The sequence below is a fragment of the Melampsora larici-populina genome (genome assembly GCF_000204055.1).
Source record: "Melampsora larici-populina 98AG31 unplaced genomic scaffold MELLAscaffold_15, whole genome shotgun sequence".
Classification (NCBI taxonomy): Eukaryota; Fungi; Basidiomycota; class Pucciniomycetes; order Pucciniales; family Melampsoraceae; genus Melampsora; species Melampsora laricis-populina.
The window spans coordinates 552,644-571,192 of NW_006768779.1; the positions used below are offsets into that span (position 1 = coordinate 552,644).

The 18,549-nt window shown below is 43.0% G+C and overlaps 3 protein-coding genes across 3 annotated transcripts; all 3 read left to right on the forward strand.

Moving 5' to 3' along the window:
- Positions 1–350: 350 nt before the first annotated feature.
- MELLADRAFT_71686 (uncharacterized protein) lies at positions 351–1,739 on the forward strand (the record flags this gene model as incomplete). Its single annotated transcript, XM_007409152.1, has 6 exons — positions 351–474; positions 787–848; positions 958–1,037; positions 1,116–1,137; positions 1,212–1,317; positions 1,407–1,739. 6 exons carry the CDS (start codon positions 471–473, stop codon positions 1,436–1,438), a joined length of 306 nt encoding a protein of 101 aa, XP_007409214.1.
- A 2,279-nt stretch (positions 1,740–4,018) lies between these two features.
- MELLADRAFT_105828 (uncharacterized protein) lies at positions 4,019–4,553 on the forward strand (the record flags this gene model as incomplete). Its single annotated transcript, XM_007409153.1, has 2 exons — positions 4,019–4,111; positions 4,221–4,553. 2 exons carry the CDS (start codon positions 4,019–4,021, stop codon positions 4,551–4,553), a joined length of 426 nt encoding a protein of 141 aa, XP_007409215.1.
- Positions 4,554–14,095: 9,542 nt separating this feature from the next.
- MELLADRAFT_105829 (uncharacterized protein) lies at positions 14,096–18,337 on the forward strand (the record flags this gene model as incomplete). The annotated part of the gene is made up of 6 exons (XM_007409154.1): positions 14,096–14,156; positions 14,219–15,208; positions 15,325–15,432; positions 15,758–17,293; positions 17,432–17,557; positions 17,670–18,337. The coding sequence occupies 6 exons, from the start codon at positions 14,096–14,098 to the stop codon at positions 18,335–18,337; spliced, it is 3,489 nt and encodes a 1,162-aa protein (XP_007409216.1).
- Between the last annotated feature and the right edge of the window lie 212 nt (positions 18,338–18,549).

Consider the following 18,549-nt stretch of genomic DNA (forward strand, 5'->3'; position numbering starts at 1 on the left):
TCAGGTATTACAATCAGTAGAGAGTAGTGTTGTTTTTCATGAAAAAACTGCAATTGAGTTCCAAAATTTCTGCACAAAGGGATTTTTGTTATCTTTGAACTTGGCTCAGAGTCATGCTCATTGAAATCTGATAACCACTGGGTGCTCAATGGAAACCTCTTCAAGGCCCTACATTTTGGCAGTTATGGGTTTTACATGTGATAGTTTTTGCCAGTTTTAGTGTGTGAGTTGTAGAAGTTGAACCCATGACGTCATTTTCTGTTGACCACGATACCTAAATTTGATGTAGCGATGTCGTGAAAACCTTCCACCCTTCGAACATCCTCGCTAAACCTGATTTTGATTTCGCCAGCTTACAACAAGAGAATAGCCTCCAGGAATCTGTTCTTGTCCATCGTTATCTCCCCTCTCGGAATCATTCACGCGCACCAGCTCCAAACCCACAGCTCAATAAAACTCGAGTCTTCGTGATGGGTAAGTTGATCATGTACTAGAGCTGAGGTTCACTTCAATGTGCCATGCACTATAGTGCGACTCAAGACATCATTGGATAGGCCCTCAATGAATCCGTGTTTTCCGACAACTCCTCGATTTGCAAACCAAGATGCTGATGTCTCTGCCCTTGAATTCTGGCATTTCTTCCCAATCCTTCGAATTGTCCTCTTGCCGGACCTTGATCGAAACAACTTTGTATGATTGGTGGTCTTAAAGGTGCGGGTTGTATCCGATCTCGAAAATGATTTACGGAACTCTGAAAATTGACAAGGTTTGAATACAATTCAGCAGCTGATCCAACGTCTGCACAAGAACTGGAAGACGTTAAGGACCTTGCGGCCAGAGAAGCAGAGGTCAGTCAGAAAGAAATCTTTCTTTCCAGGCTTAATTGACTTCATTATGATTATGTGGCTAAAATGGCGTTGCTATTTCGATCCTGCTTTGTGTCCTATGCTATGGAAGGCGAAAGCGAAGCTCGAAAAGCTATTAGCCCATAGACCGGAAAAGACGGAACTTGTCGAGAAGAACGTTTTGAAGCCTGGGTAAGCCAAAGTTGAAAACTCGTTTCCGATGATGCGCAATTCATCAGTTATTCCTTGTTCGAAACCACACGTGTTCAGGAACTTGGATCCATCATTGCAGGTAAGTCTACCTGCCAAGCGCTTCTCGCCTTTGATGACATATCCAGTTGCTAAGGTTGATGCACGACACTCTAGGCAACGCAAATTGAGTTGGCCAAAAATCAGTTGGAAGACAAACTCAACGTAGCGCTCTCTCATCGACCCAAGCCGGATGAACTAGTGAAAGAGGGAATTCTGAATGGTCAGTTTCATTTTTCACATTGGTGCTTCATCCAGCAACTGGTTTCATGAATCTGTTTTTTTGCTTTCACCCATGTCTTGATACCGTAGAGGATGAAGCACCTGCGATAAAACACGAGTAGCTTTACATATAAAGCAATAAGGTAAATATAGTCAGCCTTGATGGTCAAGTCCAATGATCCACAAGTCTTCGTCACTTTCTATAGAGGACGATCGATGAAGTGATGACAGGTGACACCTGGATTGATATCATGGCAAATTATGCGCAAGTATGCTCTTCATAGGATACAAGCAAGAAGTCACAAAAGCCGTTGTATCCACCCTTCACATTAATTCGTTGCTAGCGCCTCTTTTTACTACCTTGTTGCAGATAGTTAAGTCTTTTGCATGTCAATGAACCAGGTGTTGGATTGATTCTGATCATATTAGCTGTCAGCCAGGACACAAGATGTGATATCTCTTGCATAAGGTGCAAGCAATAACCTCTAACTGAAACTTGTCAAAGTTGGACAGCACCTGACCACCCCCAGCCAATATTTTTGGTTTCAACTGATGGTACAGTGCAACTAAATTGCAGGTCTATCAATCCACTCCCAAAAGGAGAGTTGGCTATTGAAAAAAGCTGGAACCAACTATTTTTGGAGACTTAAGGAATCATATCAAAAACTGAAAGTTTGTTGTGATGTCATTGATGACATGCACTGCCAGCGTTGATAGGTTCCTTGATGGGAACATGATTGCGAGTAGAATGGGTCATTAAATCATCTTGCACTGCACATCTGAGCCATAAATCATAGGCTACAATATGCAACCAACTGTGCCCCACCAAAAAGACACACCAATTTTTGGTTGTATATATGACCCAAAAAACCAATTTGGTAAACCAAACTGCAACAAAAGCCTCATACATATTTTTGCACATATGTGCAAAAATCATACATATTCTCCAAAACAACTTTTAGTTGCTAACTTAACTAAGTCCAAATCTTGTGCCTCTCATTTGAAAGTTTGCAGCTCGAGTTAAGTTAGTTTTAGTTGTTCCTTTTCAAATAACTGCATCTGCAATCTCTTGCCTTCTCTCACCTCTCTTTCTTCTCAAGCTAAATACCGCTTTGTCTTTCTTTGTACCTGGCTGTTTTTTCTCTCTTATGACGACCAACATCCACTCATCATCAGCTCAACCTCAATCATTTTAAACTTTACAAATTCAAAACCAGTTGATCTCATCAACTATCTCTTATAAACCTGACTTCAAACTTGTTTACCATCCAACCCAACTTCTTGTGATTCAAGTTACAATTCCAACTGTTTTCTCTTTCACATTCAAACTCATTCAATTTGAATCCAATTTGATTTATCATGTGCAAAAACTTGAAGTGCTTGTAACAGAACTATAACTGAAGTTTGAGCATGAGCGCTAGTACAAAGATAGTTGAGAGTGATGTAGGAAGAGTGAAATTTGGTTGATAGTTGAGCTTGAAGAAGTCAATGATCTTGTTTATCAAATGGCAATGGCATTGTGATCAATGGTCTTAAGAATTTGATCATACATATTTCACTTTCTATATGCTTACCAAATGTTCCTAACAAACATGTGATTGTGTGATTTTACATAGACGTACCCGGTGAGAAAATTTCTCACTGTGATGTAAAAGTTGCATTAAGTCATTAATGCTTTTGTTTACCAAAGTGGGTGTACAGGTCTGCTCAGCTATCTGCTTATCTGGACAAGCAAATTGCATGTAATACATTCTGTGACTTTGTTCAGATTGAGACACACATTTCAAAGAATTGACTACATATATCACAATGGCTACTCAGGAAATATTCATGAAGCTGTTTAATGGTAGGAGAAGGGGAATTTGGTTGCTAGAACCCATGTTCCCATTCAGGAACCTTTTTAATGCTGGCAGTGAAAGGCTTAAACTTCAGAATGACTTTGTGGAATTGAGCTAGAAAGATAGTGACTTACCTTTGCAGTGTTGTGGTTGAGAAAGGGAGCATGTGCAGGTGTTTCTGTTGAGATTGAATGAAGTACTGATAGTCCGTAACTGTTACTTATACACAATTGTACCCTTCAAGAGAGGTAACTATCTACTTGCATGTGCAAGTCTGATTGATGCCAATGGAAAATGGCCACCAGTGTGGCCCAAGTGAACTGGGTTGCTTCCATGAATGATCTTCTTATGTACATGCATGCTTGTAGACCAAGTCTGCGCAAAAGTTCAAGAATTTTGCACCTGGCCCTCTGAGCCATCTTCTGTCTCTCCTTTCAGCTGGTCTTGAACGCAAAGGATGTCACAACTTTCCATGGCTGTGAGTCTTGGAAGCATGATCAATGATGGTAGATGCCACGGGGCTTGCAAAAATCGTCCAACAAGTAGAACTCCACCAGTGCTTGCAAGTGAAAGCAACACTGGGTAAGCTGAGCTCTCCGTAGCTGCAGCGCGGCGGAGCGGAGCGGTTTTTTTGTCCCGCTGCGTAACAAAGGAGCGTAGCTCTTTTCAGAAGTACCCCGCAGAGCTACGGGCCCGGGCAAAAAGTCCTTTTTTGTAAAAAGCTACGCTGCGGCACGGGTAGCACCGATATCCGGCACCGTTAGCTCCCGTGCCGTGGTCAAAATCCCCAACCTGTATGAATCACCACCTTCCTTGATATATCCTAATCTGGCACTTCATACGCCACTAAACGAACACGCACAGATGCTATTTCCCCCAATCTGGACATCACATCGACACATGCGGCGTAACCCACAGACCAGGGACTCGATGGCGAGGTATTGGATGGTCAACAAGGTAACTGCTGTCTTTTTCTCTCTTTCAATCTCAATCCTACTTAAATTGTCTTCACTTATTTCTTTTATTCTTTTATTTGTTATCGCCCACTACTTCCTACACTCTATAGCATACTTGTAGTAGTACCATGTCGTCCGTAACCTCCGAACGTCCGTCGCGGTCTCGTAAACAGACCAGCAACCCTGGATTGATCCCTCAGAGCCCTGATTTACGACGCCGAGTCTCAATCGAAAGCATCATCCTTGCTAAGTCTCAAAACAAACGCAAGAAACAGTCAACCGGTTCTACAGTAACGGTAATCACCTCTGATGAAGAATCCGTGGCTGGAGTGATTGAATCCGAAGGTAGCTTGCCACCTTCTCCCAAGCGGAAGAAAAGTAAAGCCAAGGCTAAGAAGCATAAGAAGCAATCATCAAAGAGCGATGAGGTTAGTACACATTAATACCAATCTTAAATCCTATACAAAATTTACAATCAAAACTAATATCTTCATCACACTTGAATCAATAGAATGCTCGAGGAAGTGTCACGAGAGAGGAGATGCGAGCTGATTCCGACGAGGAAAATCAGAAGATTGTAGCCAAGAAGCGCAAGGTTGTGAATCCCGACAGCGACGCCTGCAAAGTCAGATGTTATTACGATCCACCTTTCCACGGAGTCGACAAAAATGGCAAACCTGACGTGAGTTTCATTGGATTTTAGTTTACCTTTTACACTTTTTCCTTTCTCTGCTCGTTTTGTTTTATTGACCATGTTTCCCTTGCCCTTGCAATTAATTGGTATAGGATCCAACCAAGGCCCCATTGTCATACCCGTGTCGATTCTGCAAGAGAGACAGGAGTGATCCAGTCCGAGTAAGCTTAAGCAACCTTACTGGCAATCTTTGAGTCCATCGAGATGGCTCTACTCAAGACAGCCGATCGGATGTTGGCTGCCCCGGTCGGCTCAAAGCTCGAGAGGAAGATCCAACCCTTGTACCCCCATCAGTTGCCGAAACTCGTCAGGCAAACGCAAAGGCAAAAGGCCCATTGGACGACTTTGTAGTATCTACCCCATCTTCCACGTTCTTCAACCTCACCCTCAACCAAATGATAAGTACTTGGCTCATTCGCCAAGCTCTACCGTGGAATCAAATCAAAGATCCCATCCTACGAGGTATAGTCCGCTACCTGCGAAAGGACGCCCACTTGTATGGTCGACGCTGGGCTGCCGAAGAGGCAAAACAGGTTGACTTGTCACTCAAAGAGAATGTATTCTCTGGATTAAAGATATGATCACGTTTGACTGATACAGTGGTGGTAATCTCGAGTTTAACTGATGTTGGTTTAAACCACTTTTTTCAAACCTTCAAGGCTCTCAAGTCTAAGTTTAACCTGGTTCACGATGGATGGACCACCAAGGGAAACCGCCACGCATTCATAGGGGCAGCTGTGACCTTTATAGATGACAACTGGAACTACCGAGTCCGTCACCTTGCCCTCAAATTGATCGTATGGCATCACCACGGGCCTTGGCTTGCAGAGCCTGTGGTCAACATTTTGGTCAAGCATGGTCTTTTTGAAAAGATTAGTATAGTATCTTCTAATCTTGTATGTTCTCTAAGTTCCTTTTAATTTTTTTTTTGAATTGTACTAATACCTTTTATTTATTGTATTACATGCTTTCTCAGACGACCGATTCCGGGTCAAATAACAAGACTATGGCAAAAGAGATGCACAAACAGTTCTTGGGTAAAGATCATCCCTCTTACACTTGGGACCCGGACTGTATGCATATTTTCTGTTTTTGCCACAAGATTGCGTTGATTGTCAACGCAGGCTTGGCAGCCCTGGGTGTGAAAGCACCTCCACCTATGAAGGCAAAGGAATCCAATCGAGGCAATTTTCCCATTTTCGAAACTATCGCCGAGGAAGAAGAGGAACACCTAGCATCAGCATCGGATTCAAACGATCCAAAACAAACTTTGTGATCCAATCCGGAATTTGAAGATCAGGATGTTGAGCATGACCTACAAGATCTGGAAGATCCACCTGAAGTACCAGCTGAACTTGATGACGAGGGGGAGTGGGACTTGGCTGACGCTGAAGAAGAGGCGTGTCCAGAACTCGCAATCGAAGAGAATGAGGCACAGCCTACCCATCGTCGAGAAGCAAACCACATTGACTTTATTTTGCGCAAGGTAAGACTGTGTTCAGAATCCGAACACCTTGCTACAGTGTACCTACTGATTGTTTTCGCACTTCACATTCAGTTGGACTTCATTGTACGTTGGATTACTCGATCTGCGGCCTGGCGCAAAGAATTCAAAAGGGTAAGTTTGCAGAAGGGCTTCAGTGGCTCACTTATAGCGGGCTATGGGATCAGATGGAACATCAAATATGTTAGCCGTCACAAAGCATGGCTTGCCCAAGACGTAAGCAGTTTTATCTCCTTTTATATTCTCAAATATAGATAGACTGACTCTAGTATATTCTTTTGTTATTTCAAGGTCATCGACCAATTATGTCGAGATGACTTAAATATAGTCCACGCTAAGCATCGGTCAGCTTGTAAGAATAAAAAGCCTCATGGCTATTTCCACGAATTGGAAATGACGACCACTGACTGGGCTCAAGTTCGTAAGATCAACGATGAGCTCGAAGTAAGTGTCCTTCTTTATTTCTTTTCATATTTTCTCTCATCTATGATTGTTTCTCACATCAATCTAATTTAATTTTCGCGTCTCTCAAGCCTTTCTTGAAGATGACCCTTGCTATGGAAGGTGATGGTCCAACAGGGTGCATGGTCATACCAAAATATGTTGAGCTGTGCAACACGCTCAAAAAGAAAATCCAGCTGCTCAGCACGACCAATGGCATTTATCCAATGCTTGCGAAGATGAAGGAAAAAACTGTTGAATATCTCAACAAAGCCCTTGGATGCGAGACACTGGTCATGGCGACAATTCTCCATCCATTTTTCAGACTCAAATTCTTTGTAAAATGGTTTGGAGCGGATTCTGCTGTGACTATGAAAGCTGAAGCGACCTTCCGACGTCTCCATCGCGCGTACAAGCTCTCGGCACCTGCTAAGAAGAAACAGACTGCTTCCCAACAAGCGAAATCCTCAAAGACTCCTGCAACTTCCTCCCCCAAGCCAGATATCTTTCTCAGCGACTCAGAATCAGAACCCGAGATTGAAGAGTCCGAAGATATAGCGTTGAAGAATTATTTACAAGGGACTGACAAGATGAAGGCTGAAGATTATGATGTCCAAGATTGCAAAGCAAGTTTGGAATGGTGGAAAGTGTGTTTTTCCTATTGAAATCATTTCACTTTAACTATTTCATTTTGTTTTGAAACAACAGGGTGACTAATAAAGTTCAATGTTAATTCAACATAGGTACATGAAAGGACCTATTGAGTGATCGCACGCATGGCCAGGGACTACTTGGCATCAACAGGCTCTTATTGCGCCGCCGAGCGCATCTTTTCTTGCGCATCAGATGTTTGCTGTTCAGGTAGAGGTAGCTTGATAGCTCGAACAATCGAGATGCTTGTGTCAAGCAGATTATGGTTAAGAGAAGGTGTAGAACTCGGAACAGGCTTTGAAGACCTTGTGAAGGTCTTCAAATTGATGGGGATTCCACTGAACTGATAAACCTCAAACATTTTTCACTTTGGTGTTTCTTTTTGTTTCTCATTTTACAGTTTTGTTTTCTTTCTGTTACAACTATGTTTTCTTTATTCTATTTATACATTTCTCTACTGTCATTAAGTATACCTTCTTTTCTTTTTTCTCCTTTTGATATCAATCACGCTACGGCTTTCTGCGGTGGAGCTGTAGCTGTTAACGCTCAACGGAGCGTGCCTGCTAAACCTGTAAACGCAGCTGTTAACGGCCGTAACGCAGCTCTGAGGAGCTGCGCTACGAGGATTTAGTTGACAGATATGCCATAAAACCGCTGCGTTAACGTGGTGACGCAGCGAGACCCCCTGGAAAACCGCTGCGTCCTCGGGTAACTGGCTCGTAGCGCGTTGCAGCGCAGCTTACCCAGTGTTGGTGAAAGCAATGAAATCCAAAAGAAATTTCTCCTTCTTTTCAACCCCAAGTGCTATATCTGCATTAGTAGCTCTCCAATCCAGATCAGGTTGTTTGAACCTGACCAAATAAATCTGATATGTGGATTGCAATGATGAAGGCCCATTGTTTTATCTCATCAAAAGGGGAAAGGTCACAAGTTTTAAGATCAACACCATGTCCTTTCAGTACCCACATCAAAGTATCAATAGCTCCAGAGACAGGGATAGTTCCCAGATCATTGACTCTACTCACTGGTCAAAAGCAGCTTCAAGCCAGCCAAGTGCAGAGTCATCTAGTCATGGCTGTGGTGTGTGTATTGTACTATCATCAACGGACACTGCACTCACAAAATCAAGGGGATGCTTTCTATGGAATAAAACCTGTCTTTCTGATATAAAATCAAGCCAAGTCTTCTAGCTTGGAACACTCAAAAAAATCTTGAAAGATAATTCTATGGCATTCAAATTCAATGCAGATGTATCCAATGCACGCAAAATTGGAACTTTCACTTTCCTTAGCTCAGCATGAGATTCTCCAAAGTATAAAACCAGCTAGACTTTTCTCCTGACCCCTTTGATTGAATGAATCTGAAAGGGGGATCATTCCTTTTTCAGAAAGCCGTGCTGAGGGAGGTGCTGAGGGTAGTATGTATGATTTTTTAGGATTCAGATTCTGTATCACCACTTTTTAAGGTGCATAAAACCACCCATGTCATCCCACTTTGTCCTTATAATCACAACTAAAGACATTTATTCTTCCCTCTTCAATCATTCACTTCATCCAAGACAAAAACCAGCTAAACCTCTCCTCCGCCTTGAATCCAAAAAAATCAACATGAGTCTTAATCATAATTCAAGATCCTATGTTACAAAAGGTCCCAAGCATCACCCCTCCCTAGACAACACAAAACATGTCCAAAAGTCTCTCCATCGGAAGAGGATCATGTATGTGTTCTTTTGTGTCCTTCCCAATCCTCATGTACTAGACTGATCATTCCCTTTCATCACTCTTTCCAATCATGTTGTTCTAAAAACTGAAAAAATTCCATCCCAACGCTGTATGCGCAAACTGGAATTCTTGTCACCATCAACCAAAATTACAGACATTGTATCAGAAATGGAGAAAAGAGGGCAATTGACAAGCCATTGAGTTCTAACCCTCATTGGCTCAGACTCGAGCTGTGAACATATTCCTCGAGGTACCTCTAATCGAGTCCCCGTGACCACAACTGGAATCTAAGTCAAGCGCATCGCGAGAGTTCTGAAAGCCCTTCAAATTTTTTACTATCAAATTGATTGGTGTCCTTAACCATGCCAAGATAATGAATTACTGAAGTTCCCATATTGTTCAAGGTGGGCAAAGCCCATCCAATCAAGTCAGTTGATGCTTCACAGTGGTATCTCTTGGTGACCAAATTCTGAAGCAACAATTCTTGAAAAAAAATGATGGCACCCATTTGTGATTAGATTCTATACTTGCTTTTTTGTATAGCACACCTTCACCTCTTCCAATCAAAAAAGCACACAATTCAACCAATGTTTCCCCTTTGCTTGATATCCCTGTTTGGCTATGTTACATTGTAGTGTACTATTGCCCAATTGTCTACCTAAAGAAGACAATCATATATCGCTCTGAATTCCACCAGATTCACTCAACCTATGATGGTACTGCTGACCCTCCGCAGATTTGAATTTAACCATTTTGACCTATATTATGAATTCTTCAGCACCAATCCTAAAGTACCTCAATAAGATCAACCCATTTAAAAATCTATACAATAAGGGTACTCAAAGTAAGTATGTACGTGTACATACTTTTTGCTATATACTTTTTTTGGCGGGGGAGACGAGGCCAAAAGTATATTTTTTTCTTTGTCCCCGCCAAAAAAAGTATGTAGCGAAAAGTATGTAGCGCTACATACTTTACTTTGAGTACCCTTAATGTTTTGCATTTTATTCACTTTATATGTACTTGAAGTCAATAACTCTACTGAAGCATGCTATACATACTCTCAGAAATCATGAATGACGTTTTATAGTATCTTGAAATGAGACTCAGTCAGTCATGACATATTCTTTCTGGACCTGACCTGACACACCTTCTCTGAGTGAATCATTTAATCTGGAACCATTTGATGGGGATTCAACCGGATGAGCCGGAAGACATAAATCAAGCAAATAATCAGTTTTTCTAAAAAGAGGTTCAATCATCACCTTCAAGAATAATTGTTCATAATTCAAATGTTGGATCAATCCTATACCCAATTACACACACATCAATTGTGATCAATAAGCTGAAACTTTGCCCCCTGAAAGTTATCATCCCCTTATATAATTGCTCATTCACTCAAATCTAAATTTGTCATATTGAATGTTCAAGATACATTGTTCCTTGTACTGGCCACAGTTGATCAAGAAGCTCAAAAAGTTTGGCTTCACCTGCACCTTTCAGAACAAAATTAGGTGTCCCAACCACAACCCCTGCGGATAAAGAGCCAGAGTAAAGAGTAAATTGATTTTCATGAGACTGGGAGTGAGTGAATACTCAAGTGGCTTTCTGGTCCATCTTGTGTCATACAAGGTGAAAAAATTAATATACACTATTTTAATAGATTGTACCAGGGATGCAGGAATGAGTACCGAGTATGAGTATATACTTAACTGATACTCACTTTTTACGGGTTTACAGGGCCAAAAATAGGCAAAAATACTCAGTATACTCAATAATACTCACTTTACTGAGTAAACTCATACTCACTCCTGCATTCCTGGATTGTACACCAAGTCTCAGAATATGAAGAAGGTCAAACTTTAGGAGTGATAATCCCGTGTCAATCACTGTGAACATCATTCAACTTCCCCACATTGGAAGAGGAAAATGATTAATAGTACAGTTTGTCATAAGAAGATCCAATACCGCTCACCTGAGCCTCAACACCCACACTACATATGTGCAGTACGCTAAGTAAATAGTTTTCTATCATGTACATACAGGTCTGCTCAGTTTTTTGCCCATCAGAATATATAACACACATGTTATACCACATGTAACTTTTTTGACTTGGAAAAAATTGTCCCAAGAATTCACTACATATAATTCTGTAGCTGCTCAGGCAATATTTTTGAAGCTATTTCTTAGTAACAGAAAGGGTATTACATGCAGTTGAGTTGATGAGATTACACCAAAACGTTGAGTCAGTGTATGTAGTCTATCTTTTAAATGCTTTTGTCAATCTGAAAAAGTTACAGCATGTATTACATATGAATAAATCATCCTGCTGAGCAGATAACTGAGCAGAACTGTATGTACATGATAACCACCAATTCACTGAGCCTGCTACACATATGTAGTGTGGGTGTTATGGATCAGGTGTGGAGTGATAGATCATTTTATGACAAATGATACTCCCAATCATTTTTCCTGCGCACTGGGGGAAGTTGATTAATGTTTGCAGTGAATCTGAAGCTGCTGTTATCCCAAATTTGAACAGACCAGTGCAGCTTGGCATAGTATGATTTTGGGGTGGTTTTCAATGTGATCTGGAAGGGATAAAATCAAAAACTAGCAGAAAATTCTGGAAGAATCACCAGGCTGAATGTAATTGGCAGCGAGAGAGAAAATATCGTTCTCATTTTGCAAGACGCGGTGATACCATAAAATGTGTGCGCTGGTATGAGTAATTGAATTTATAGATATGTGGCTACATGGATGGATGTGCACCAGGTCTTTATGCAAGTGTTTGCAACGGATCTCAGACAAAAAAACACGACGAGTCTTACACAAGGCTGTGAGCTTTTTTTTGTTAACGCAGACGATTATTGTTGCACGTCAATTTAAAACAAAATACCCTTTGTTCTTCTAGGATGATCGATCTGAACATACATAAATCCCGTATCCATCTCTTTGAGGGAAAGACTTGGACGGGTATGAAAACGTCGATGTACAGAAGTTGAGAAGGGAAGGGAACGAAGAGGAACAAAGGGTCAGTCGCAATTCTACAGAGTTCATCACTTGATTTGAATGGAATCAGTTTGGCTAGGTGGCACTAGGTTGTTGTGGTTACTCAGAGAATGTGACCTGGGGCCTGAGTTTCATGTGAGAGCGCGCAGAGAGTACTTGTGGGTGGCCCAAAACTAGGCGCTGGGCGCTCCACTGGAGTGCCCCCCTACTTCTGAATAAGAGAAAAAGATAACGGCAGCCTGAAACTTAACCCCAGTCTGACTAGAGGGTGGTGGGCGGGAAAAAAAATTTTAAAGAACTAGACAGCAAAGATAATAAACTGATAAGACTGATTTGATAGAGAGAAAGTTTTTAGGAGATAGTAGACAAGTTTAGAAATAACAATATAAATTTTTTGCGTATATAGATTACGATTTGTTTTTGATGAAATTGAAGAGAATGGAAATTTCGACACAGGTCTCTTCTGGGACAAATCTGGAAAGACAAGTAGATAGTGAAACGAAAGGGAAAAAAACATGGATCTGGTTTTGGCACGAATCATCCATTGGGGTGAATGTCGTATTGCCAATTTTTAATGCAGCTCTTTCGAGAGCGTTTTCGTCAACAACCTGTGTTCGTGACCGTCGCCTTTCACAGATTCCACTCTGATAATACAGTCGTTCTCAGAAATGTTGGAAAAATCCAACATTTCGAGCTGAGGTCGTGGTCCCGAGGAGGCAACTTTTTCATGACATGTGTCACGGAAAAGTCATGGCAGCTGTCGAGTGGAGATCAGTGTCCCTTTCACCAACCTCAACTCCCTTGTGTCCTCTCCATGCCATCCTTCCTCTGATCCTCAGCTCGTGTTACAACCCCTTAACCATGAAATCGTATGTTTTCACCGTTTTTCTGAAGACATTGGTCCGTTAGCCTGGCCATTGGCAAGATAGTAGTCTGGTCATCGAGGTATGATGGAAAGTAATCGAATTTTCATCTTGAGATACCTGTCAAAATCAAAGTTTTTGTCAGTGTTTGTACAGTGGGTAAACCCGAGTACGTGTTCCAAGCCAGTCCGCATAGAGGTTTGGGTCCGAAATTTTTGAGAAATTTTTGCCATTTTTTCTGCTTTTTTTGGCGGGAGAGTAAGGTTGAAGGGTGGTGTTAGGCTGCAAAACTTTTGGTTTTTTTTGAAAAAAAAGCAAATTTGGTTGTTATTTGCCACTTGAGCAGCCATATTCATTAAATTATAGGCCTAGTGCGCCGCTAAGTAGCTAGATAGGTACCTAATTGAGGCCTAGGTCCGAAAATCCAAACCTCTAAAAGAGTAAAATCATATTTTTGGTCTCCAAAACCATATTCCTAGATTCATCAAAGCAATGCCTTTTCAATGGTCTGGGTGCCAGTCTCAAACATTCAAATTGAGTGCCCCGACATTGACCCGAAAGGTGAAATTTGATTTTGCAGGGCAGGTCGGAACACGTACTCGGGTTTACCCACTGTATCTGCGTGTCACTGCTCAGCGCACGGACCCCGAGCTCAGCTCGAGATTTTGCAATTTTCCAACATTTCTGAGAACGACTGTACTTCGTACCATCCACGAATGTATGCTCATTGCCCCATTGCTGGCTGCTGGATTCCCAGTCATTCTCTCCGCGGCAATTCCCTTCAAGGTGTTTTCGTGTTGTCCAAATCAACCTGTGTTGAACAACACAAGCTCTCACGAGCTAATATCTTCCAGTACCTGACAGTTCAGCAGATTTTTCTTCCTGGGAGATTGCGATCTACACAGCGGCTCGGACCCGAATCACAGCTTTTAACCTTTGAGGGGAGCGATTTTGTGATATCATAACAACTTATGTCGACTCCCTTTCTGCTTCAAAGTCGGAATCCAGGCCATCAAGGGGATCCATCCTACAAAAGTAACTCAACAGCTTTCGAAGTGGCCCCTCAATCCAAAACGGGTCAACACGTAATACGTGCAAGATGTACGTGGATGGCTCACTTTCGACCAGATGGGCAGGCGATTTCGATATAGCAGGTCGAGGTTTGCACAACACGGTCATTCTTCCTGGTTTGACTGTTGCTTATAACCTCATCTACTTATAGCAACGCATATGGGTAGTAATACGAGCTTATCTGCTTACTCGAGTCCTTCATTCAAGCGGGGTCCTTCTACATCCTCTCGATCTTTCGGCGTAAGCGATGAAGATTGGAACGAGGCCAGAGAAGAATTAGTTCGCCTACAGCGGGGACCAAGTCATGCCGGATCTGAACAGTTTTTCTCTGACGACATGCGGACCACGAGTGGTTACGATCTACCTATGTCCTCGAAATACAATCCGTCGCTTGTTGGGTCCGCCTCGTACTCGCATGTCAACAATCTGCGTGACCAACGCTTGCAGTCAGGATTCAAGAATTCGACTGAACATACAGGAAAATATTCAGGTTATGATCATGACCATGGGTCTGTCAAGGCAAGGTTTTACAAACAAGGATACGAAAGCGAGCACTCTTACCCTTATGATCAGGATTACGATCTTCAATCTGAGTTGAGCTTTAGCACGGACACCAGAAATCACTATAATACCGACCTTAGATTTCTGGACCACACGTCCAGAATCAATCCTGAACGCCGCACTCAAACGCCAGAGCTAGCAAAACAATGCAATGATTCATACTTCGATTCAAGTAGTGGTAGCAGAACACCCATTGTCTTCGGTGCTTCCGAGTCTCACGGCGCATATGATCCTACCCGACAGCAACATCCTGCGATTTCCAGTCGGTACGGCGATGGCCAATCACAGGCTCGCCCACAGAGCTTTAGCAATCTGGAACCACCTGCGCACTACTCGTGGGAAAGCCGAGGGGGTAATTCAACGAATGAATGCTATGCACCAACGTCCAGATCACCCTTTGCATCACCCGGGTCGCCATACCACAGGCCACCTTCCCGCCAACAATATGCGTCTCCGGGTCACGGAGGAAAACAGCACTTTGGCGAGAATGATTTCAAATCAGCTTATGATCTCCGTTATAACCTTTCTGGGCATTCTGATAGTGATATCCTGAAACAGGAGGACAGAGATTACTCCGAAGGTATGTTCAGCAAGGCCCTGATTATGTATTGCAAGTGACTGTGATGGCTGGGTCGCGACTCGTCATTTTTGGTTACACTAAATTTTCCTTTGTCCTTGACTTTGTTTGGGATGTAGGATACAGTACACCTGCCGCTCTACTATATGAGTCTCGTGGAGGTAGTCAGGCGCCATTCGACTCGTATGCGACCAATCAAAGTTTCACAACGAGTCCAAGTGCGTCGAGTAAGCAGAAACACAACGAATTCTCAAAAATCATTCCGTTTATTGAGTGATGTAAAGCTTTGCTCACAGGACACGATTCATGGCGCGATGATTACCTCAAGCTTCACCAAGCAGACAGATATATGCATGTAATGACTCTTTGGTTGTGCCTGTCACGAGTGCATAAAAATGATTAAAGCATTGCTTTGACGCCGCCTCGTACCACTCCTTTTGTAGAGATCCGAGATTTTGGGAAACTCACCTTCATCCACCAATTTTGCATATCAAACTTCGGATTCACACCATTCAAACGACCGACGAAGAAGTGTCGATGGCAACATTCTAGGTAGAAAAAGCAAGCTGAATGGACTTCCTCCAACTCGTCAACCCTATCATACTGAACGCGAGCAAATCAATCATGTTACATCCCAATTAGATGCGTCTCTTCATCGAGCTTTTTCCAAGAATTCAAATGTATCCATTCTCGATGATTTTTTTTGCATACCGGATATGTCCGTCTCATCAGAAGTGACATCACATACACCGTACTCGACCGCCGTGCACTCCCCCAGGTCACTGATAAGCTATCAGAGCTCCATTCATCAATTGTCTACCCCGAAAAACATCAAGAAAGCTCATGACATCAGAAGGCAAGTCGACAAACTCACCACAATGGAAGATAACATGAAGCACAAGAACAAGCTCAATCTCTCAGGGACTATCTCAATGCCTAATTCAGTTGCCGAAGAACAGCAGTCATTATCTACCATCAATATCGACGCAGCCACCTTCTTCAATGAAATCGATACGAGACAAATGGAATTGGACCGACAACGCAATGATCTTGAGAAACAACTTTCTCTCCAAGACAGTGCGGATCTTGAAATGAAGCTAGCATCTGAAGTCAAGCAGCTCGAGAGACAATTGACCATGCTCAATCATTATCGCGAGATTGACTCAAATAGGCGGATTGCCAAGCTTTCTCGTTTCGGGCACGTTCTAAGCCAACCTATCGAGCCTGCATCGAAGGCTTCCTATCTGTATCAACCACGCTGGTTGGCGGCGGCACGCAAGCTCTCAGATAGGACGCCAAAGTTAGACCTTGCGCTTTCCGGGGGTGGAATAGCTGGTGCTTATTACCACTTACTAACAAATCACCTACCACGAGGACTGCCCTTCTTCGGTGATCGGGATGGCTTCTTCGCTTGTGGTACAAGCCGTCAAAACGTGTACGTTCGTGACCCCTTCACGGAGCCGATTGATTTTGACTACGGCTATGGTCGGATGAAAGCGCTGGGCAGCTATGGCCTATCTCAAGACCGATTTGCACGCATCAATACGCACTTGCTCGATGATCTCTACCTTTTTGAGATGTTACTACGTCTTGACCGGAGTCTAGATGAGCAGGAACGTTCACGGCGCTGGCGAGAACGCCTCCGCTGGGAAGAAATCCAAGACAGTGGTGAACGCGTAAGATTGTGGAGCGACATGAATGTAGATGCGCGTCGACAGATTGGGATCGATGAGGGCTCTTTTTGGGCAGCGCATCTCTTTGGTTCACCATTCAACTCTCGCATGGGCTATACCACTTGCCCACTCGCAGGCCCAGCAATGCGTACAAGAAAACACTATAGCCTTACACCTGGGTTAGAGATCAGATACCCAATGTGGTACCATGGAGGGCTTGGCCTCGGGCGCAGAATCTTCAACTGGATGGAGCAGCCGTACCGCCCCATAAATATCAAACATGAATTGCGTAGAGAAAGGATCCGAAGAGAATACGCCGAACGTAGGGGGGAGATACGCCCTCGGCCTCGCTCTCTCGGACCTGGGCTGATGGGTACTGGTGTTCCCTATCAAACAGAACTCGAAAGACTAAGACGTAAGCCTGAAATCATTGACTCTGTAACCTACACAATGTCTGAACAACTTCAGTCTAAAAATCGTATAACACTCATAGTCTCATTTGAAATTGAATTATGATTGCAAGATACGAATTTGACATTGGATCAATCATCAGGTATGAGCGGATTGCGTCCAGCAGGAAGCAGAGCTGCTCCAAATCCAAGTCCATCACATTTGCCCTCTGACTCGCTTCCTCGAAACGATCCCTTCGCATCGTCTGGCCCGGCATATCCCAGTACTGGTACGTTGCTGACCCTTCGGCCTCACGTTCATCCTCCCATCTGCGCAATCATACACAACTATCCTTACTGCATGAGCAACAGTCTGACGTTCAAAACTATCTTGTACTTCAGGACTATCACGTTCATCGCGACCACCCACTCCTTATGCTAGGAATCATCCATCATCATCTTCTGCGCCTCCTGTGCATGCTTCCCAGCCTGGCTCGAGCGCGATGTCGAGCGGATCAAACCCATCCAACTTGAAATCAAGTCCTCGTGCTGGAACAAGTACCGCCATCAATAGCACTTCTACTCCAAATTCAGATCGCCCGACAAATGGTAACACAGAATCCAATAGCGGCGTCATCAAAAGCCCAATCGACCGTAATTTAACACAGAGTGTAGTTTTTGATCCATATGTCGAGAAGATTTCTCATGAGGATACAATTCCATCCCGACCTCCGAGTCGTAACCAAGCTGGCGCAGCCCTTGCACCGATTCGATCGGCCATGAAGACGCCCCCGGCAAATCCGAGACCTCCTGTGCCTGCGGAAGTTCTTCAGGATGAACAGCAGATCGATTCAATCACTGCTATCAACACGCATCGTAATCGCTCGACGCCAGCTCCAGATGACAAGAAAAAACAAGGAGACAATGTAACTCAGAAATCATCAACTCATGATCCACCCAAAGTTACTTCAACCAAAGTTAATCCACCTAAAGTCAATCCAGCGAAGCTTGCCAGTGCCATCAAGGGAGCTAGAAAAGCAGCTGAAGAAGAGAAAGGTAGATTAGAATAGTAAGCAAATCCTAATGAAATGTACAATATAACAACCTATAGACACGTCTTTCCTCCGTGACCCTTTTCTTGATCGAGGTGACTAACACCGCATTGTGAATAGCATATCAAAAACGGATGACCGAGATGATACATATAATATATACTTGTAAGATACAGATCTAATCATGGATGGGAGAGATAGTTGGATTTTTTCTTGTTATTTATACATGA